The 23145-nt window shown below is 44.2% G+C and overlaps 1 protein-coding gene across 1 annotated transcript in view; it reads left to right on the plus strand.

Annotated features, from left to right (window-relative positions):
• Positions 1–7269: 7269 nt before the first annotated feature.
• ASRGL1 (asparaginase and isoaspartyl peptidase 1) overlaps positions 7270–23145 on the plus strand; it is a 21009-nt gene continuing 5133 nt past the window's right edge. Inside the window, exons 1-4 of the mRNA XM_027089992.1 lie at positions 7270–7448; positions 8021–8224; positions 17419–17561; positions 18305–18450. Of these exons, the coding sequence (XP_026945793.1) occupies positions 8032–8224; positions 17419–17561; positions 18305–18450 (482 nt within the window). The 5' untranslated portion in view covers positions 7270–7448; positions 8021–8031. The remainder of the gene's footprint in view (positions 7449–8020; positions 8225–17418; positions 17562–18304; positions 18451–23145) is intronic.

Consider the following 23145-nt stretch of genomic DNA (forward strand, 5'->3'; position numbering starts at 1 on the left):
CCCCCCTAAACTCCTCCCCCCATAGCCAAGGCCTTTTTTTTTTTCTTTTTTCTTCTTTTAGGTTGGGGTTTTGTTTTACCTTGTTGTTGCTGATTCATTTATATATATTTTTTCTAATCTTTTATTTTTCTAATTTTATTTTATTCTTTATACTTTGTTATTGTTCTGCTCCTTTTGGCTTGTTCCCCCCTTTTTTTTTTTTTTTGCGATACACAGGCCTCTCACTGTTGTGGCCTCTCCCGTTTGGAGCACAGGCTCTGGACGCGCAGGCTCAGCGGCCATGGCTCACGGGCCCAGCCGCTCCATGGCATGTGGGATCTTCCTGGACCGGGGCACGAACCCGTGTCCCCTGCATCGGCAGGCGGACTCTCAACCACTGCGCCACCAGGGAAGCCCTGTCCCAGTATAATTTTTTAGAGTGCTTCATTTTGTTAGCAAACAAAACTTGGGTCCACTCATCCACTTGCAGTAAAGCCAATCTACTGACACTGGGTTGTGGTGAAGGAAAGTGTAAGGTTTATTGCAGGGCGCCAAGCAAGGAGTCCAGGCAGCTAACACTCAAAAGGCCTGAACTATCCAATGGCTTTCAGAGAAAGGTTTTTAAAGACTGGGTGAGGGAAAGGGTTGCAGGGTACACAATCAGCCCGTGGACATTCTTCTGATTGGTTGGTGGTGAGGCAATCAGGAGTCAACATCATCAACCTTCTGGTTCCAACCAATCTGGGGTCCACGTGTTCATGGTCAGCATACAGTTAACTTCTTCCACCTGGTGGGGGTTTCAGTATCTGCAAAACAGCTCAAAGGACATGGCTCAGAATATTATCTTAGCCCTTGAGGAGGAACTAAAGGTCCTTGACGTTGTTTAATGGTTAAACTATTATTTTTTGTCTTGCTTGACTGTTTTCTTTTGTTTCTGCATTTTCACACTTTGATTGAATCTATTCTTTGGAACTCGGGAAGACCTAGGAATCTAAAGTTTTTATGAAAACAAAAGGCAGGCACAGGACATGGGGGGATCTGTCCTGGGAAGGCCTCATAGGGTCCTGCTCGGTTACACTTTTACCCTCAAGTGTGCTGGTTTGGACAACAAATTATACAGCCCCCTCCTTCTCCATGCCTTTGCCCAAGCTGAATTTCCCACCTGAAATGCCCTCTGTTTCTGTTTCCTCTTCCAATTCAAATCCTTTATTTCCTTTGTACCAAATTCAAGATTGTCTGTGCCAAACCACCGCTCACAAGTTCCTTTCCTTTCTCTGAAATCCTCTAATACCCAAATAATTTATGCCACAAGATCTTTGACTGTGTTGCTTTTTTTTTGCCCCAGTAGTTTTCATTCATTGGATAATGGATATTTGTCATTTGCAGCTACCCAATCTTCTCAAGATTCCCCCTACATTTTGGCAATTTTTTTTTTCTTTTTGCGGTACGTGGGCCTCTCACTGTTGTGGCCTCTTCCGTTGCGGAGCACAGGCTCTGGACGCGCAGGCTCAGCGGCCATGGCTCACGGGCCCAGCCGCTCTGCGGCATGTGGGATCTTCCCGGAGCAGGGCACAAACCCGTGTCCCCTGCATCGGCAGGTGGGCTGTCAACCACCGTGCCACCAGGGAAGCCCTTGGCAATATTTTTATATGAAGTATGCCTTCCCACAGTAGAAACTCCAAACTGGGCATTCCTAGACTTCCTTGCAGCTAAGGTGGGGGCCCATGACCTGGGTTCCACCAACCAGATGCATCCACGTGAGTTGTGGCTTCACAAATGAGCAGGGTAAAGAAGTGGCGGGGGGGAACCTGCTCCTGGTAGCCAAGTAGCCAAGGTCCCTGGTGGCCAGGGGAAGCAGAGCTGGAGAGACAGGTGTCCAGTCCCACGGGAAGGTGACTAATGAGGGTGCCTAGCAAGTTCGTGAAGGTATATTCTCTGGAGCCTAGAGTAAGCCCCATCACGTGGTTGGTTATTTTTCCCATCTGCGAGGATTTAGAGCATCCCAGAGGTTCTTAATATTCTCTAATAAGTCCTTTTGCACCTTTGTATTGGAAAAACCTACAAGTCTTTGCTCTGTATGTCTCCTTCTGTCCTTTGCTCCTGTATGTCTCCTTTGCTCTCATACTATTACCACTTTCACAATACTTCTATACCAGATGTGTGTGTGGAGGGATGGTCCCTGCCCCAAGCCATTCTCCACAACACCAGCTGGGTGTCCTACAATTTAACTCAGTTCTGACACTATGCCACAGGTTAAGGGCTCAGTCCCACAAGACTGCTCCCACCCCACTTCCAATGCCAATCACAGGTGTAGGACCCCAGGTTACCCACAACTTCTGTCAAACATGGGGACAAATCAGGGGTTCCCATGATCCACACACCCTCCCCCCACCGCCGCCGCCATAAGGTTCAATTACTTTGCTAGAGTGGCTCATAGAACTCAGGGAAATGTATTTACCAGTTTATTAAAGGATACGATAAAGGATATAGATGAAGAGACAGATGAAGAGTACATAGGGCGAGGTCTGGGGGGTGGGGCGGGGTCCCGAGTGCAGGAGATTGTGTCCTTGTGGAGTTGGGGTGCGCCACCCTCCCAGTACGTGGATGTATTCACCAACTTGAAAGCTCACTGAACCCCATACTCTTGGGATTTTATGGAGGCTTCCTCTTGTAGGCATGATCAATTATTAACTCCATTTCCAACCCCTCTCCCCTCTCTGGAGGATGATGGATGGGGCTGAAAATTCCACACTTCAAATCACGGCTTGGTCTTTCTGGTGAGCAGCCCCCATCCAGGGTTCACCCGGGAGCCCACCTAGAGTCACCTCGTTAGAACAAAAGATGTTCCTAGTGTTCTTATCACTTAGGGATTTACAAGGGTTTTAGGAGCTCTGTGTCAGGAACATATATATATATATATATATATATATATATATATATATATATATATTTATTTATTTATATATATATAATTTTTTATTTCACAAGCTTCATCTAGCCAGATGGGTACCAATGTATGCAACCAGAAACTCTGACTAATACAATCTGTCCGGTGTCTACAGCTAGTTGATAATCTCCCTACAGTCACCTTGGATTTTTGAGAGCTTTCATATTCCTCTAAGCACCTCCCAGCACAGACAATGCTACATCAGGTTGTGCCCAGTGGAATCAGGGAAACATATTCAGGGGAGAGTGTGTGGTTGTGAAGCCTACAGTGTGGTGTTGTGGCTCCTTGCCAGGCACAGGGACAAACAGTGAACAAAACAGTCCAAAGACAGATGCCCACCGGACCCCAGATGAATTCCAATGAGGCACTAAAGCTTTTGGCTGGCTGCCTGTGTGCTTTCTCCACTTCTCCCAAAGTGGGTGCCAAGCAGGGTCCCTTATTGTCCCTAGAGAAACAGTTTAGTGGCCTGTCATCTTGAGAATTTACCCAGCCTGCCTTGCAGAGTTGCCTAATTCCAGGAAGCATTGTGTAGCTTACTTGGTTTCTTAAAGGGCCTCACATTGTAGAAGCTTATTTATTTGCTCTTTCTTTTCTGGATTTAGAAATTTGCATGCTATGTGCTTATTATGCAGGGAAACATTTCAAAGGGACTGATGACTGGAATCCTGTCCAAGGCAGTAACAGAGCGATCGACTCCATTCAAAATCTGTGGCTCTCCGAAACTATTTTAGAAACAATTCTCATATTTTTTGTGAACTCTTGGTAGGAGGAAAGTCATAATTCATCGATACTCTAGAAACATAACTTATTTCCTGCTCCACCTCCAACATGTATCATGCATAACCTTTGACCTAAAAAATCTACTTTATGGATTTTTCTTAGAGGATTAATCAAAAAATGCAAATAAGGACTTATGTATCAAAATGTTCCCTGAAGTATTATTTCTAGTAGTACAACATTTAATAGCATGGAAATGCTCACAAATAATGCTACCTGGGGTGAAAAAGTAAGAAATAGAGCATCTTAATAGTGAAAGGGAGAAATATACCAAAAAATTTAACTGTGAGTATCTCCAAGTGGCAGAATTATAGCCATTTTTATTTTGTCCTTTATACTTTGCCATGCTTTGTCTATAACAAATACACCCCTTACCTGAAAATGTATTTTTCAGCTGAAAATGTATCCAGCTTAGACTTCTTAGGGTTGATTAATCTAGAGAAGGATCTTTCCTTATATAAGTATGTTCTCTTATTCAGATGTTGAGCTTTGAATTATAATTACTATCCATCAGTATCCTCAGGACCCCCAAACCTCAGCCCAACCCGTGTCCGATGCTGAACCCCCCCATCTGAATGAAGTTGGTCCATTTTTTATTTAATAAGCATTTTGAGGACTTCCTTGGTGGCGCAGTGGTTAAGAATACGGCTGCCAATGCAGGGGACACGGGTTAGCCCTGTTCCTGGAAGATCCCACAGGCCGCGGAGCAACTAAGCCCGTGCGCCACAACTACTGAGCCTGCGCTCTAGAGCCCGCGAGCCACAGCTACTGAAGCTTGTGCACCTAGAGCCTGTGCTCCGCAACAAGAGAAGCTACCGCAATGAGAAGCCCACACGTTGCAATGAAGAGGAGCCCGCGCTCGCTGCAACTAGAGAAAGCCCACGCACAGCAATGAAGACCCAACACAGCCAAAAATAAAAAAATAAATTAAATTAAATTTTTTTAAAGTTTAAAAAAAAAAGCAAGCAGTTACTGTGTGCCAGGCTCTGTGCCAGAGCATAAAGCACTGAACACAACAGCCCAGATGGTGCCCGTCATGGGGCTGTTACTACCTCTAAGCCACAACCCTCAAGTAGGCACCAATGTGACTCTGCCAGGAAAATGGATTCCAGGCACCTCTATCTGAAATCCAGGGCTTTCCTCCCATAGCAATAAGTTGTGCTCACTGATCAGCTCACAAATATCCAGGCCACTCCAGTTTCATTCTTTCCAAGAGCTGTTGCCCCAGACTTCTGGGAATTTGCTTTTTTGAGTTTCTGAACCATTTGTTCTTTATCCAACAAACATTTATGAAAATCTTCAGAGAGCCAGGCACTGGTCTGGCCTTGTGTTGCAAATAGAACTGTCAAGGTTCCTGCCCGTAAGATGCTCATCACTTAGTCTGTGGACAGAAAAGCCCACCAAAGGGCTTTAATCAGCACTGGGAATTTCCCTGGGAAAGATGTGGCAGGAAGCTTAGCTGATAGACACCTCTTGGAATAGCTGCCTCTTCACTGAGAACTGCTATCAGTGCTGCAAATTTATTTGGGGGGCCTAATTTTAATCGTTCCCAGCCTATTTCAATTCCCCCCCAGCCTACCCTCCCAGATGGACTAAACCGAGCACTCTAACACTGGGCACTTAAACAAAAGCTCATTCATCATTCATGGAACACTTGAATGGAAAAAAAGGAAAACCAAAACTGGCACAAATTTCCCAACCTCCTAATCCCATACTCTAGATCCCATGAAGAAGACTGTCACAAACGTCGGTTTGGATGAGTTTTCAAAGGACAAGATCTCAATAGCTCCTTCTAGATAAGTGGCTCTCAACGAGCGGTCCCCAGAGGAGCAACAGCAGCATCACCTAAGAACTCATTAGAAATGCAAATTCTTGGGCTTCCCTGGTGGCGCAGTGGTTGAGAGTCTGCCTGCCATACATTACATGTATGACTGCATCGTACTGACCATGTAAAGTTATGCTTTGATCCATGCCACATTTTGAGCCAAAAGTACTCACTATTTGTACAGTCAACCCTCCATGTAAGGGGAAGAAAAGCAACTAGGGAGTTAGGTTGTCCTATCATACTGAAACCTTAACCTCTTTTCTCAAAAAGTGAATTTAGGTGAATTACAATTACAGCAGGATGTGCTTCCCTGATGGCGCAGTGGTTGAGAGTCCGCCTGCCGATGCAGGGGACATGGGTTCGTGCTTCGGTCCGGGAGGATCCCATATGCCGCGGAGCGGCTGGGCCCGTGAGCCATGGCCGCTGAGCCTGCGCGTCCGGAGCCTGCGCGTCCAGAGCCTGTGCTCCGCAACAGGAGAGGCCACAACAGTGAGAGACCCGCGTACCGCAAAAAAAAAAAACAAAAACCAATTACAGCAGGATGAACTGAACGTTTCCTAGTCAAGATTATGGTGTAGCATATTTATGGCTGAAGCAGGCTTCCTTTCCATGGCCTTGACCTGAGGCTGATGTTGAATTTATCTGCATCCCCTGGCTTGCGCTGTCAAACTGGGTCCCTAAGAGGTACCCCAGTGATAGAGTAATGTAGGCTGGGATTCAAAGTAGCTGCAGTGAACACAGCTTGAATATGACACACACATTCGACTACCCGGAGAAGAGATAGGAAGATGCTTCTAGAGTGCCTTTTGTGTACAATAGTCCAGTGTTGAGAGAACTTTCATAGCTTAGTAGCTGTCTAGGGGAAATTTCATAAATAGCAATTACCAGATGTGGGGCTGTGTTAGTCAGAGCGGTCAGAAAGCCAGTGAGATAACTTTGGTTGCTGATGCCTTGTGGTCTCGGAGAAAAGGGAGGACTAGAAAAGGACTGAGTTCTCTCTGCACAATGCCCGCTGCTTATTTCTTCTAATTCAAAGCTTCAAATGCCCGTGAGTTTTTGCCGCTATTTTACGTAACAGAATAATGTATCCTTTGGTTCATGTCACTAACCTAGTATCTTGCAGTTGTTTTACTGGGTAGAAGTGCAAACTTCTATTTGAAGGTCACTATGGTAACAGTAATCTAGGGCAGCTCCGGGGGAATACAATCAATCATCTAGGGGGTTCAGAGCCTTTCAGGCTCTGGGGCAGGGAGGAGGAAAATTGTCACCAAAAAATTAGGTCACTTGTGGTTGAAGGAATTTAGAGCTGAGATCCTGAGACTCAGAGGAGGGGTTTTCAGACCCTTCAGTGCACCCCAGGCACAGAACCAGACCGATTACGGAGGTTATCTTTCTGTTCTTTACCAAACGTTACGGGGAGACACAATTAAAAGGAAGAGAATAACTAGCAAGTCTGCGAAACATCTCGGGCAGAGGAAGGACTTCAGTGCGTGCAGCGGTGCTTTTCAGTTTTCGGTTACAAAACCGCGGCACATCCCTTCTTGCATGTCGCCATCAACACCACCCCTCCGCCTCGTGAGGAGGAGGAGGAGTTCCCCGCATCCCACTAGGAAGCTCGCGTGCACAGAAGGCCAGCATAGCCCCTGTCCTAGGAGCCGGGCAGCGAGAGTCGGATCCGCAGTGGCGAAGCCGGCAGAGGGGTTGCGCCGCGGTGGTGCATTGGGGCTTTACGGTAATTCTCCGCGGCGCTCTGCCCCGCCCTCGTGCGCAGGCGCGGAGCCGTTGCTGGCAGAGAGGTTGCGGGCACAGCGGTTTCCAGAGCGGCTTCGACTGGAGAGAGTAGACTGTGCAGGTTCCGAGGCCGACCGGGAGGCTCGGCCAAGCCCGAAGCCCCGGCGTCCGCCTCCTGCGGCGTCCTCGGTAAGTCGACGGCCCTGAGGGAGTCGCCACCCGAGACCCCGAAAGGCACACTCCCCGGTGCCGGGGACTGGAGGCGGGAGGGCACTGGCGAGATCCAGCCCTCAGGCCGCCCCTGGCCCCGCGGTGGGGGTGGGAGCCGGGAACAAGTCCCAGGGAAACCGAGGCCCGACGTGGGGCCGGGGAGGAAGGCTGGAGCTGCGACCCCAGATGCCATCCCGGCCGGGGGCCCAGCACGAGACAGGAACCGGGGTTCCCCAGGGAAACGGAAGCCCGATGTCAGTGGGCGAGGAGGGGCCGCGGGCTCTGGGGTGCAGAGCATCCCACCGCCCCCTCGAAGTCAGCAGGTGCCCCGGGCCGGAGGCGGGCGCTCTGGGCTTTACTTCCAAAGTTCAGACCCAGCCGCGTCTGTCCTCCGTACTCCCTGGGTCTCAGGAATTTGCCTGAGGCTGTAAACTCTGAGGGCTTTCCCCTCCCTGCGTAGAAACTGGACCTTGTCCCCAACGGGAGACTTAAGCCCCGTGCGGTTCTCTTGGACCCGCTTGAAAGGACGCTTTCGTCTTCCTGATCCCTAGAATCCGTCGCCATGAACCCCGCCGTCGTCGTGGTCCACGGTGGCGGAGGCAGCAATATCTCCAAGGACCGCAAGGAGCGGGTACGCCAGGGCATTGTCAAAGCCGCCACCGTGGGTTACAACATCCTCAAGGAGGGAGGGAGCGCAGTTGACGCTGTGGAAGGAGCCGTGACCGTCCTGGAAGATGATCCCGAGTTCAACGCAGGTAAATTTGCACTGCAACTGGTAACTGATGCTAAACCGGGTTAAGCTTCTACCCCCAGATAAATAGAACCTCTCTAAAGTGTCAGTGAGTCTCCAGCTTTATGCTAAAATCTAATATGCTGAAAAGATTTAGTTTTTCTCTCTTTACCTGTTGACCAAGTTGCTCTAAAGAATTTTAAAATTCATTATTCCCCCTTTTTTCTTTAATCTGCTTTCTAGAATTCACATACCAAGAGGCTTTTTTTGGTTTTTTGTGTTTTTTTTTTTGCGGTATGCGGGCCTCTCACTGTTGTGGCCTCTCCCGTTGCAGAGCACAGGCTCCGGACGGCGCAGGCTCAGCGGCCATGGCTCACGGGCCCAGCCGCTCCGCGGCATGTGGGATCTTCCCGGACCTGGGCACAAACCCGCGTCCCCTGCATCGGCAGGCGGACTCTCAACCACTGTGCCACCAGGGAAGCCCCAAGAGGCTTTTTTTAATTACATCTTTTTGTGGGGGAAAAGGGTAGACTACTGTTGGGTGGCAACCTTGGGAGCTTCAGGGTGTAATTTGAATCGGTCCCCCATACAGGGAGGGCAGGGAGAGACCACAGGAAAAGGCAGATCTCTCCAGATTGGTAGGTGGCAGGTTTAATAAGCATGGGAACTTACACAAGAGGCTTGCCTTGCAGGATAAATAGACCCCTGTCCATGCCCACCAGAATCTTAAAAGTTTATATAGTGGCCTTATCTGGGCTCAGTCACATATACCGTCCAGATGGTCTCAACACCACATCTCAAGGCTGTGTCCTGGGCAGCTTCTGGTGCAAGAAGACAAGCGGAGAGCACACTCCAAGGAAAGAGGAAGGGGTGAGGGGACTCCGATTGCCCCAGCGCTCCACCCCTCGTGACCGGCTCTTACAGTCTCACACACTTTCTCTTCCGCAGCGTGCCCTGAGCGGGCAATAACGGGTGGCTCATTTGGCGGCCGTCTGGCTGCATTGCAGGCAGATGCCACAGCATCAGGCACATACAGAAGAAAACACGGGTTAAGACAATAATTCCCCAGATCACGGATACCTTTCTCCACTGAGAGCCTCATGATTCAGACCACTGTTACTAAGTCCCCTAGGCGGGGAGCCAGATCACTCAAGAGCGTTCACTTGTGTCCTATGATTGAATAAAGGCAACACATTAACAGACCCATCGGGTGTGAGCACACAACATCCTGTTTGGATAATGGCCTAGGTGCTGCCTCTTTGCAAGGCAGTGATAATGGCCAAGGTCTTTCTGTTTTGGAGGAGAGCTTGTCTCATTAGAGACATGTCAGTGTGCTGGAAGAACAGGCTTTGTCGGCTGTCATTCAAGGCTTGGTGAGTGCGTTTAGTAGGAGGCTGTCATGTGCTGTCATGTGCTGCAGGCCAACGGAGGGCTCAAAGACAGCAGCGAAAAGATCATGCCAGTGGGAAACAGAACATGCCCACCTGGCCTTGAGGAGAGGGAGGTCAGCAGCCTTAGGAATTTGATCTGGTTTTATATACCATACACGTTAGCCAGGGAAGGTAGTGCTGTCAGGCTTGAGGAGATGGACTGGTGGCAGGATACATGAGACCAGAACCCTCACCTTCTCTTTTCCAGTGGTGCGCATTCCATTCCAGGTATAATGCGTTTCAACAGGCCCAGCTTGCGGCAGGACAACAGGAACCCAGTGGAGATTGAGTAGTTCCCCCTCACCCATCCTGTTAGAGTGTCCCAGTGCAAATTCCAGTAGATAATCTCCTTTCCCAGGTGTGACGCAGTTTGGTGTTCTCGGCACCGTAGCACGTTGATCCGTGGTGAAAGTCAGGGCAGCGGCTGTTTCCTGACGTACCTTTTTGGCATCGGTGCTTCCGTAGGGGTCCCCAGTCTGGGATATGGGGCGACAGCGCTACTCGTTGATCATGCAGGTGTGTGAAAGCCTTGAACGGCACGTTAGTACACCCAGCCACAGTGGCTTTATCTGTTAGTAACTTAAGGCACTGCTTTAACATTCCATTTTTCCTTTCTCTCAGCCCTGCTGCTTGTGAGTTACAGAGGAGAGAGAACCTGCCTTCAGTGCCGTGTTCCCTTGCCCAGTCTTGCGTGTCCCAATCCACAGTCTTTGAAATGTGACCCCAGTCACCATCTATTTGATGAGGGACCCCTACATGGGACTTAGCTTCTCTAATCCCCTAACAGCGGCGACCTGGTTTGCACGGGGACAGGGGAAAGCTTGGGTTAAGCCAGATGTGGAGACCACACAAACCAGGGAACGTTAGAGCCCTCTCTCAGAGGGAGGAGGCCAGTAGAGTCAGTGTGCCAATCCCTGACCGGTTAGGAGCTCTGGTGGGTGGCCTCAGACTCCTTTGGCAGTTGCCACGGGCACTGTTTAGGACACACAGGACATGCTGTGATCGCATTAACCCAGTCACTGTGTTTCAAGGGCAACCCGACATCTGTGGCAATATGCCATCCCACCCGAGCTCTGTGGTGGCCACTCTTTCCGTGCATCCAATCTGCTGTATCTACTGAAGGGTCAGTTGCTAGGGATTGAACCCAAGCTAGGGCATCAGCTCCCTGATGGCCAGGGGGTGTCAGTGCCTTATGAGCCAGGACATGGACGACAGTGAGGATTGCCTCAGGCTCTTGCAGGCAAACCCAAATGTCACCTCCACACATCCTGACCCCACAAAGGCCCACTCGTTAATCATCCACCCTTCAGCTTCCTGTTGTCAGAGCCATAGGGTTAATCTCTTTAGAACAGCCCAGCTGTCAGTGCAAGGGGTTACCGGCCAGGGACCAGGAGTAGTAACCAGCCAAAGGGCTCTGAGTTCAGCCCGCTGGCCGCTGCAGTTCATCCCTCCTGAGAGGCTCCACCTGGACCTCTGTGTACACCGCTGCTAGGAGCTGTTGCTCTAGGGGAAGTACGTGGGGTTCCTGCCCCCTTCCAGAGCTGAGACCAAATCCCAGGAGCACTCTCCCCTTCTGTTTTCTCTGCCACAGCGCCTGCCCTATACCTACCAGAGTCACAGGCACATCTAACTCAAACGGTAGCCCTGCTGGGGAGACGCCCAGAGCTGTCATGTGCTTCACTAGCGCTTTTGCCTTCTCAAAGGCAGCTTGCCACTCTGATCCCCAGTCCCACACATGCCCTTTCTTTACTGCATACCATAAACTGTACCCATTTTAAGGTTTGAAAAATGTACATACCTGTGTAACCACACTACAACCAAGATGTTAAAATTTCCATCACCCGGGGGCTTCCCTGGTGGCTCAGTGGTTGAGAGGCCGCCTGCCGATGCAGGGGACACAGGTTCGTGCCCCGGTCCGGGAAGATCCCACGTGTCGCGGAACGGCTGGGTCCGTCAGCCATGGCCGCTGAGCCTGCGCGTCCAGAGCCTGTGCTCCGCAACGGGAGAGGCCACAACAGTGAGAGGCCCGCGTACTGCAAAAAATAAATAAATAAAAATAAATAAAAAAATAAATTTCCATCACCCCCAAACATTCCTTCCTGCCACTTTGCAGTTAATCCCCCCTCCCAGCCCCAGCACCAGGCATCCACTGATCTGTTTTTGTCATAAATTTGCATTCTCTAGAATTTCATATAAATGCAGTCACAAAGAGTGTATTCTTTTGTGTTTGGCTTCTTTCACGCAAATCAGTCCTTTTTTAGAGTAATAATCATCATAGCTACCACGAGTGTCTACTATGTACCAAACAGTGGTCTAAGAAACTTGCATGATTAACTCATTTAATCTGCACCAGAGTCCTATGAGTTCGGTGTAATTATTATCACGCTCATTTGTCAGATGAGAAAACTAAGGCACAAAAAGTTTAAGTAACTTGCTGGAAGACACTCATTTCCTCTTTATTTTGAAGTAGAAAACCTAAGATCTAGGGATTAAGACGCTTCTAGGGAATTACACCACCTACCTGACATCTGTCAGAGAAAAGAATTTCAGCAAATCTTAACCAGTTAGTCAGCAGATATTTAGTAATTGTTCTGTCCCCTTGCCTCTGTTCTGTGCTCTTCAACACTTATACAAAATGTGGCTTCATTACATAGGCATCATCGATTAAATCCTTGGCAGTTGGTGATTGATTCAATCTCCAGTCCCCCCCTCCCCAGAAATCAGGGGGTGGGACTAAAAGTTCCAGCCCTTTAATCCTGGTTGGTTCCGGTGGCAACCAGCCCCCCACCTTTAGGGGGTTTTCAAAAGTTACCTCATTAACATAAATTTGGTTTTGGTTGAAAACTGCTTGTTATGAGTAACAGGACACCCAGGTCACCTGTATGGATCTGAAGTGGTTTCAGGAACTGAGGGCAGAAGACCAAACATTACAACAAAAGATGCTCCCATTGTTCTAATCCCTTAGGAAATTCCAAAGGGTTTGGCAGCTGTGAACCGTACCTGGATGAAGACCAAAATATGTAATTATGATAAATCAAAGTATCACACCTCCTTTGTCAAAGATCAGTTTATATATTTATGTGGATCTGTTTTGGGCTTTCTATTCTGCTCCATTGATCTATCTGTCAAATTCTTTCACCAACATCACACTGTCTTGCTTACTGTAACTTCTAGTAATGTCAGCTGCAAATAGAGACCATTTTATTTCTTCTTTTCCAAACTTTATGCCTTTTCTTTCTTTTCTAACATTGGCTGGGCCATCCAATATTATACTGAATAGGAGTGGTTAGAGCAGAAATTCTTGCATTTTTCCCAGTGTTAGGGGGAAGGCACTGTCTTTCACCGTTAAGTATGATGTTGGTGGTAGGGTTTTATAGGTGCCCTTTACCAGGTTGAGAAGTTCCTTATTCTTAGTTTTTTGAGATTTTTAATCATCTGTGCATGTTGAGTTTTATCAAATCCTTTTGCTGCATCTATTGAATGACCATGTGGTTTTTCTTTTGTCTGTTGATATGGTGAATATTGATTGATTGATTTTTGAATTTTGAACCAGGTTTTCTTCTCTGGGATTAACACCACTTTGTTGTGACATGTTATTTTTTACATATGTGAATGCTGGGTTTGATTTGATGGTGTTTTCTTGAGGATTTTGCATCAATGTTCATGAGAGATACGGGTCTATAGTTTTATTTTCTTATAACATCTGTCTGGTTTTGAAATGAAGGTGATGCTGGCTTCATATGATGAATTGGCAAGTGTTCCCTCCTCTTCTGTTTTTCTCGAAGTTTGTATAAGGTTGCTATTATTTCTTTGTAAATATTTGGTAGATTGGTTTTTTTGTTTGTTTTGATGGAAAGTTTTTAAGAAATGAAATTCTTTAATAGGCATGGCACTATTCAGATTATCTATTTCTTCTTTGAGTGAGTTTTGTCAGTTGTCCTTCAAGAAATGTTTCTATTTGGTTTAAGTTGCTGAATTTGCAACATTTCTGTGTTATGCTTTTGATGTCTGTATGGTCTGTAGAGAGGTCCCCTCTTTCATTCCTGATTTTTGTAATGTGTCTTTTTTTTCTTCGTCAGTCTAGAGTTTATCAAGTTTATTGTTCTTTTCAAAGAACTAGTTTTAGTTTCGGGAAGTGGATTTGGTGAATTTTTCTGTTTTTTTCTTTTCTTATTTATTTATTTGTTTGTTTGCGGCTGCGTTGGGTCTTTGTTGCTGCACGGGCTTTCTCTAGTTGCAGCAAGCAGGGGCTACTCTTTGTTGCAGTACGCAGGCTTTTCATTGTGGTGGCTTCTCTTGTTGCAGAGCATGGGCTCTAGGCACTTGGGCTTCAGTAGTTGCAGCACATGGGCTCAGTAGTTGTGGCTCACAGGCTCAGTAGCTGTGGTACACGGGCTTAGTTGCTCCGCGGTATGTGGGATCTTCCCGGACCAGGGATCGAATCCACGTCCTCTGCATTGGCAGGCAGATTCTTAACCACTGTGCCACCAGGGAAGTCCCATTTTCTGTTTTTTCTTTTGCTCTTTTTCTGTTCTGAATTTCATTGACTTACCTTTATTGTTTCCTTTATTCATTCAGCTTGCTTTGGAAATAATTTACTGTTCTTTTCCTGTTAGATCATTAATTTGAGACTATTCTTTTCTAATACAAGCATTTAATGTTTAAAATTTTACTCTAGCACTGCTTTGATTTTTACATGTTTTTACAGGTTGCCTTAATTTTCATTCTGTTCAAAATGTGTTCTCATTTTCCTTGTGACTTCCTCACTGAATCATGGGCTAGTCAGAAGTGTGATGCTTAATTTCCAAATATTTGTGGATTTTCTAAATACCTCTCTGTTAATGATTTTTAGTTTAATTCTGTTACGATCAGAGGACATACTTTGTGTGATTTGTATTCTTTTAAACTTCGTAAGGTTTGGTTTTTGGCTCAGAATGTGTTCTACCTTGGCCATTTGCACTTAAAAAGACTATGTACTCTGCTCTTGTTGGATGGAAAGATCTATAAATCTCAATAAGGTCAAGTTCATTGGTAATGTTCATACCTTCTGTATCTTGATTGTCCATTTCTGATTAATGAGAGAGGAGTATTGAAGTCTTTAATTGTAACTGGATTCGTCTATCTCTCCTTTGAGTTCTGTCAGTGTTTGCTTCATGTATTTCGAAACTGTTGTTTACAGTATAGATTGTCGTCTTCTTGGTGAACTGACCCCTATATCATTACTTAATGTCCTTATTATTATTTAATGTTCCTTATTGGGAAGTATACTTTGCCTCCAGTTTTCATTTGATTCATTTTGGCATGGTATAATTTGTCCATTTTTACTTTTAACCTATTTGCATCTTTATATTTAAAGTGGATTTTTTTTTATTGGCAGCATGTAATTGTGTCCTATCTTTTTGTACAATTTGACAATCTCTGCTTTTTTTAAGATTTATTTATTTTTTATTTATTTATTTTGTTATTTATTTTTGGCTGCATCGGGTCTTAGTTGCGGCACTCAGGATCTTCACTGAGGCATGCAGGATCTTTCGTTGCAGCACGCGGGCTCGTCGTCGTGGTGTGCAGGCTTCTCTCTAGTTGTGTCGTGTGGGTTTTCTCTTCTCAGGGATCTTAGTTCCCTGACCAGTGATCGAACTGCATCCCCTGCGTTGTAAGCCAGATTCTTTACCACTGGACCACCAGGGAAGTCCTGACAATCTCTGCTTTTTATTGGGGTGTTTAGACCATTTACATTTAATGTGATCATTGATATGGTTAGGCATAACTTTGTCATCTTGCTGTTTGTTTTCTATTTGTCCAGTCTATTCATTGTTCCCTGTTTCCTCTTTTTCTGCTTTTTTCTGCCTTCTTTTGGAATAATTGAATGTTCATAATTCCATGTTATCTCCTTTGTTGGCCTAGTAGCTCGACTTCTTTTTTTAAAGGTTGTTTTAGGGTTTATAGTATATATCTCTCACTTGTCACAGTCTACCTTAAGTAATATCACACTTCATGCGTAAGGTAGGAACCTTTTACAGCATACACCTGTTTCCCCTTTCGTAGCCTTTGTACTACTGTTGTCATATGTTTCACTTATGTGTATAAGTTGCCTAATGCGTTGTTATTATTTTTCCTTTAAACAGTTATATTTTAAAGATATTGTAAAAATAAAGGGAAAAGGTATTTCTGTTTATCCACTTATTAGCCATATCCAGTGTTCATTCTTTGGGGGAATCCTGATTGCTCTTTGCTATCATTTTCCTTCTGCCTGAAGGACTTCCTTTAACATTTCTCATATTGCACATCTGCTATTGATGACTTTTTTTTAACTTCTGTTATGTCTATAAACGTCTTTGTTTTGGGTTTTTGAAAGATGCTTTCACTGGGTGTAGAATTCCAACTTGACAGGTTTTTTTTTTTCTTTGAGGGCTTCAAAGATCTTGCTCCTCTGTCTTCTGGTTTGCATTGTTTATGACAACAAGTATGCTATCATTTTTCTTTTTTCCTCTGTACCTAATGTGTCTTTCTCTGGCTGCTTTTAAGATTTTCTCTTTCTCATTAGCACTAAGCTGTTTGATCATAATGTGCCTGAGTGTAGTTTTGTTCATGTTTCTTTTTCTTGGAGTTTGTTGTGCTTTTCGGATCTGTGAATTTATAGGATTCACCAAATTTGAAAATTCATCATTTCCTTGAATATTTTTTTTGTCCCTCTATCTCACCTCTCCTTTTGGGGACTCCAATTACACATATACTGGCTGCTTGAAACTGTCCCTGAACTCAGTGATAAACTCTGTTCAATTATTTTTCAGTCATTTTGTTTGCTGTGTCTTCAAGTTCATTCATCTTTTGTGCAGTGTCTAATTTGGTGTTAATCCTATCCAGTGTATTTTTCATTTCAGACTTCTTTTTTCGTCTCTAGAAGTTCTCTCTGGGTCCTTTTCATATTTTCTTCCATGTTCTGGTACATATGACAGCCGTTTTTGTTTTTGTGTGTGTGTGTGTGTGTGTGTGTGTGTGGTAAGCGGGCCTCTCACTGTTGTGGCCTCTCCCATTGCGGAGCACAGGCTCTGGACGCGCAGGCTCAGCGGCCATGGCTCACGGGCCCTGCTGCTCCGTGGCATGTGGGATCTTCCCGGACCGGGGCACGAACCCATGTCCCCTGCATCGGCAGGCGGACTCTCAACCACTGCGCCACCAGGGAAGCCCTGACAGCCGTTTTAACATTTTTGTCTAATAATTCTATCATTTATGTCATTTCTGAGTCTGTTGCTATTAATTGATTTTTTTGTTTTTGTTCTTCCTCATTATGGGTCATATTTTCCTGTTTCTTTCTGAGCCTGGTAATTTCTTATTAGATACCAAACACTTGTTAGTTGCTGGATATTTTTATACTCCTTTAAGTATTCTTGAGGTTTGTTCTTATCCCTCTGAGGAAACTGAGTCACATAGAGTTTAAGAATAGCTAGGCTTACAAGTATTATCTAGGCAGAGAAAGTTGGAGAAAAGTTGCTAGTGGTAAAGAGAACAGAGTAATGAGAGCTAATGGTACATTCAGGGAAACCTAATATTTCAGTAAAATGTTGCCAAGGAGAAGAGATGAAGCTGGAAAAGTAAGTCAGAGGCCAGATCAGGAAGGGCTTCATACCGTATATTGTGTAGGTCATGGGGTATCAAGTCAGATCTGTGTTTTTAACAACGTTCCTTTGACAATGGAGTCGAGGATGAATTGAAGTAGGCACCTTAGGGGAAACTCGGAAGCCATTTCCAAATTCTTAATTCTTGCTTTTCGGCTTCTTTTTGATTTTAGGTTGTGGATCTGTCTTGAACGAAAATGGTGAAGTTGAAATGGATGCAAGTATCATGAATGGGAAAGACCTGTCTGCAGGAGCGGTGTCTGCAGTCCGCTGTGTCGCAAATCCCATTAAAGTCGCGCGCCTTGTTATGGAAAAGGTATGTGGGACTAAAGCACCCTTTTCCTAAGGAATTGTCACTGCTGCACTTCAGTGACTAAAAGGGTTCTGACTTGTAGGGAAATGCTCGAGATCACTGTTCTCCTGAAATTGTATGAAAGAACAAAAACAATGTTATTTAAGTTTCTCAAGGAAACCAAGATTCTGACTCAGTTGATGTAAGTTGACTCATGATCACTTAACCAGTGATCACATTTCACATTATCTTCATGTTTTCATGTTATCTTCCTGTATTTTCTTCAGCCTGCTTTCAACACATGTAACACAACACATACACACTGAACAGACCAACTGTTTAAATAGCATGTATGGGGGAATTCCCTGGCGATCCAGTGGTTAGGACTCCATGCTTCCACTGCAGGGGGCCCAGGTTTGATCCCTGGTTGGGAAACTAAGATCCTGCAAGCTGTGTGGTGCACCTACATACATAGATATGTGGATAAATAAATAGCATGTATGAAATAAAACTGGATTAAATTCTCTAAATGTAAGATCATATGTAAGTTGAATTCCTAGTAATATTCCATCATCTAGGTTTTTCTGAAAATACAAAAACTCGGAGAGCTCGGCTTTTTTCATCATTCAGAAAAGCAAGCCAGTGGAATTTGCATTTTTGAGGCTTTGTACCCAGAGAGAATAATGATTTTCACACAGTAGGAACAGTTGAAAAGATTTTAACTTTTCCACAAAACTAACTATTTTCCCATTTCTTTCTGGCTCAAGACACCCCACTGCTTTCTGACTGACCAAGGTGCAGCAAAATTTGCAGCAGCCAGCGGGATTCCAACAATTCCTGGAGAACAGCTGGTTACAGAAAGAAACAAAAAACGTCTAGAAAACGAAAAGCTTCAGAAATCAGACTACCAAAAGTAAGTATCATCTGTGGCTCACATGTTTGCGAGTTATTCAGATGTGAAAGTGGGACTCATGTCTGGTTATCCACGTTTCTTAAATAAGTCAAAGATCACTTGGTCGTTTCAGTTTTTGTACAAAATAGTTCACACTAAGTAATGGAAAAACTGCTCTTTTGACTCTGAAATTTAACCTCACTTATTACTCCTATGAATAGTAACTCAAATTCAGCTAAGAGTTCCTTCTCCAACATGATTTAATAGAAGGTATTAATTACCTGCATACTTCTTGATCAGTTGGTTATCTTCGGTACACCGCTCAGGTTCTCTGTGATGTAGACCACCCTATGAACTTACTTAGGCGCCCTTTCACGGGGCCGAGAAATCAGTACAGCCCTTATAAGTGAATTCATCATGTGTTCTGAATTATGGTTTTCTGTGTTACCAATTCAAAAATACCAAATAAAAGGACCTTAATTTAAAGCAAAATTTGAAAAATAAAATTTGAATGTGGCCTGGAAGTTTATAATGGAATGTAATCTATTAACTCCACATACCCTTTTAGATTTGTGATGTTTAACCAGAGGTATACTTTCGTATCACTTAGGGAGCTTTTTCAAAATCTACATGTCTGAGCCCCTTCCCTACAGAATCTAATTTAGGGACTTCCCGCGTGGTCCAGCGGTTAAGACTCCAGGCTTCCACTGCAGGGGGCGTGGGTTCGATCCCTGGTTGAGGAACTAAGATCCCGCATGACGCATGGCGTGGCCCAAAAAAAAAAATCTAATCGAGTAGAGCTGAGGTGGAGAGGCCAGGCAAGTCCATTAGAAAAAAGTTCCCCAGGTAATTCTAGTGTGTCCCCAGGTTAGGAATCTGTTTTACAAGATTGGCCATATGTTGGTAGCTGTTGATAATCTTTACTGAGTATGCTATTGTGTCTATAGGCTAAAGTCACAGGAATGGGGTTGCTTTATCAGTGGTTCATGTACATTTTAATAGATGTTGCCACATTGCTTTCCAAAAATTCTGCAACAACACACATCTCCACCAGCCAGTACTGCTCTTCGATATAAGCAAGAGGGGCTCCTGCCCTGGGCCCTGCACTTTAGATGACCCTCATATCACAGTTACACAAAACAGTTGCTTTATTGCAGATCCATGGGGCATCTCTGTCACTCAGCAGTGACACAGCATTACCCATAGCCCTCACCATCCACTCATGTGCCAAATATCATTCAGCCCCCAGGGAAGTGCTTCTCTGCATCTCTTGCTCTATGTCTCAGAAGTAAAGACCACCTGAGTCAAAAGGTTTGTGGAATATGCCACTGCTGACATCAGAACTAGACCCTGTTTTGGAGTGTGGGGAAGACTTGAACAGCAGAAGGACTTAGGTAAGAGAAAAAGACAATAATTTGTCAAACAAATTCTTGCATAACGAAGTGTTGTTTCCCAGTAGTGCACAGTGTCCTTTTTCTTTCCGCATGTTTCAGTTTGTGGTTCTAGAGTTATTCATGAATTAGTACGATATCTGCAAGACTTGCCCATGAGGGCTGATTCCTGTTACTCCTAAATTTGTAGATATGTAGGTCTAGACCAGCACTGTCCAATAGAAACCTGAGAGCCATATATGTAATTTAACATTTTCTAGTAGCCACATTAAAGAAACGTAAGAAGAAATGAGTGAAATTAATAATATATTTAACCCAATATACCCCAAATATTATCACTTCAACATGTAATCAATGTAAGAATTTATTTATGAGATACTTTACATCTTTTCATGCTAGATCTTCCAAATCTGCCGTGTTTTTTACACTGACTGCATGTCTCACTGTAGACTGCCTGCATTTCCAGTGCTCAGCCACATGCAGACAGTGGCTGCTGTATTGGACATCACAGGTATAGACAGAACCTGCATGAGGAACCAATTTTTTATGTTGGCAACTAAATGGACACTGAATATTAGACTCATGGATGGTTTTATTCTTATAAAAATACTTAAGGTTGAGTTAAATTTTTTTAAATGTTGAAATTTTTAAGTAATTTTTATTTAAAATGTTATATTCATTAATTTTAGTTGATGTTTAGACTTTAATATTAATAATTTTGTAAATTTTAGGAAAAAACTAACTTTTGAAATTATATCTGCAAATTACTTTTATTCTTTTTGGGGGATTTGCCCTTAACTTTGATGAAAATATATGCTAATTTTGTACACTCTCAGTATAGTTACATTTCACTTTCTAATTCCTAGATTACTGAAAATGTGTACAAGTCAAGATTTTGATAGAAAAAGAATACTAAAGTGGAATTCACAAAAGAAAAAAAAGCTAAAAGGAGGAAAAGAAGTAAAAGATCTTCAAAGAAACAGTCTGCTTTAAAAGTAAGCACTCTTAGACTTTCCTGGTGGCTCAGTGGTAAAGAATCCACCTGCCAACGCAGGGGAGACAGGTTCAATCCCTGGTCCTGGAAGATCCCACATGCCGCGGAGCAACTAAGCCCGTGCGCCACAACTACTGAGCCTGAGCTCTAGAGCCCGCGAGCCACACCTGCTGAACCCGCGTGCCACAACTACCAAAGCCCATGCGCCTAGAGCCTGTGCTCCAGACCGAGAGAAGCCACCACAATGAGAAGCCTGCGCACCGAAATGAAGAGAAGCCCTGCTCGCTGCAACTAAAGCCCACGAGCAGCAACAAAGACCCAATGCAGCCAAAAAATAAATAAATGAATAAAAATTAGAGAAAAAAAAAAAAAAAGTAAGCAGTCTTCTTCCAGGATGACCCGCATAAAATTCACAAAGAGAACATTACAGCTTCTTTGTTCAGTGAAGATTGAATTACTTATCAAAACAATGAAAATTAGTAGGAATAGTATTCTCACCAAATCCACAACTTGAGCAATTCAGATGAAATCCCGACAACTTCATGTTCTTTACTAAAGGAAGATTTAATTGCTAATCATCAAGCAATTTGGTGTAACCATACACCAAAAAAGGACACGTGCAATTATTAGAAGCGCTGGGAAAAGGCTGAATAAACAATAAACAGTTGATAACCAGAAAAGACACAGATAGAAAACATAGATGTAATGTTCTTGAAAGAATAATACTATTTGGACAAGTGTAATGGTACTTTTCATGACCCCATCAGCACAACATTTACGGAAAACAATGGGAAATTTCTAGGGTTAATAAAAATTATTTCAAGTTTTGATAAAATGCCAAAACGTAATTAGGAAAAAAACCTAATGATAAGTATCTAGGAGAGAGAATTCAAATAGGTTAGTTTAATGGGTAATAAAGCAAGACATGAAATCATAATGAAGTTTAAAAAACTCAGCTCAGCTAGAGTGGACCACGGTCAGAAAACATGTTGAAAAACTAACATTTAAAAGGGAAGCCCGTGATAATGGAGCTGACATGGTAGGTAAATAAAAGGTATGTAAGCACGAACTTTGGCCAAGAGTCCGGAAGTATCCTGTGTGACACGGCCAGCTCACCGTGAGTTTGTTTCTAGGAGACGTGCCCTCAGCTGCACCAATACTGACGATGCTGTGAGACAGTAGAGGGTCCACTGCAAGATACTCTAGATGTGGCCGAAGGTGGAAGAGCTTAATCAGACTCACATCTGACCTTATAACAGACCTCAGAGAGACGTGGAGGGAATTCCAGCTCAATGCTGTTGAAGTAATGAAATCGAATTTAGATAAGAAGAGTTCAGCAAAAATCGCAGAAGTTCCTTAAAGAACAAATCACGGACTTTGACAGAAAGTGAAATTAATTTTGAATTTGCACTATCTACAGTTACTTAGTCTGAACTATTCCTCTCCATTGATAAGCTTAACAGAAGCTTTAAAAAAAAAAAAATCTAAGTTTGGCTATTAACATTTTTTAAAGGATTAAAAATTTTTTTTTTAATTTAGAGAAACAAAGCCAAAAGTGCATGGGAAATATGCAAGAAAAGTGACATCCGCAGAAAATATAAGGAAATCGAAACAAAGGAAACAAAAAGATTTGCCTAACTTGAAGGAGAAGATTCATGTACAGCTGATCCTGAAACCAGTTTCTTTAGAGGCTGTTTTTCTGTTCATTATAAGTCGAAGTATAAGTATCATTTGTAGAGAGATTTGAACAAAATCGAGCAACATACTGCTGTTTTCCATTTTCTTTGTAATATACCAGCAATGAAATTTGAAAGAAGAATTTAAGATACTCTGCATTGATTTAAACACTGCTTAAGACATGACAAAAATGACTATAGTAAGGGATTGTGATTTAAATGATCAAATTAAAATAGTTAGTAAAATCTTCTGTGATAACAATTTATCAAACGTAACCCCATGTAACATTTGAGTGTGGTAATATAAAAATGAAGATTCATTTCCAAATCTAAGTATTGCTTTAGGAGTTTTACATATAGTTCCAACGTTACTGCCTCAGCAGAGTGAAGCTTCTCCAAGTTAAAATTAATTAAAAACTTCCTAAGAACTACATCGCTCAAGAAAAGTTGTGTTGGGCTTCCCTGGTGGCGCAGTGGTTGAGAGTCCGCCTGCCGATGCAGGGGCCACGGGTTCGTGCCCCGGTCCGGGAGGATCCCACGTGCCGCGGAGCGGCTGGGCCCGTGAGCCATGGCCGCTGAGCCTGCGCGTCCGGAGCCTGTGCTCCGCAACGGGAGAGGCCGCAACAGTGAGAGGCCCGCGTACCGCAAAAAAAAA

The sequence above is a fragment of the Aethalodelphis obliquidens genome, unplaced genomic scaffold (genome assembly GCF_003676395.1).
Source record: "Aethalodelphis obliquidens isolate GAN/ISIS:26980383/991018 unplaced genomic scaffold, ASM367639v1 scaffold69, whole genome shotgun sequence".
Taxonomy (NCBI): domain Eukaryota; kingdom Metazoa; phylum Chordata; class Mammalia; order Artiodactyla; family Delphinidae; genus Aethalodelphis; species Aethalodelphis obliquidens.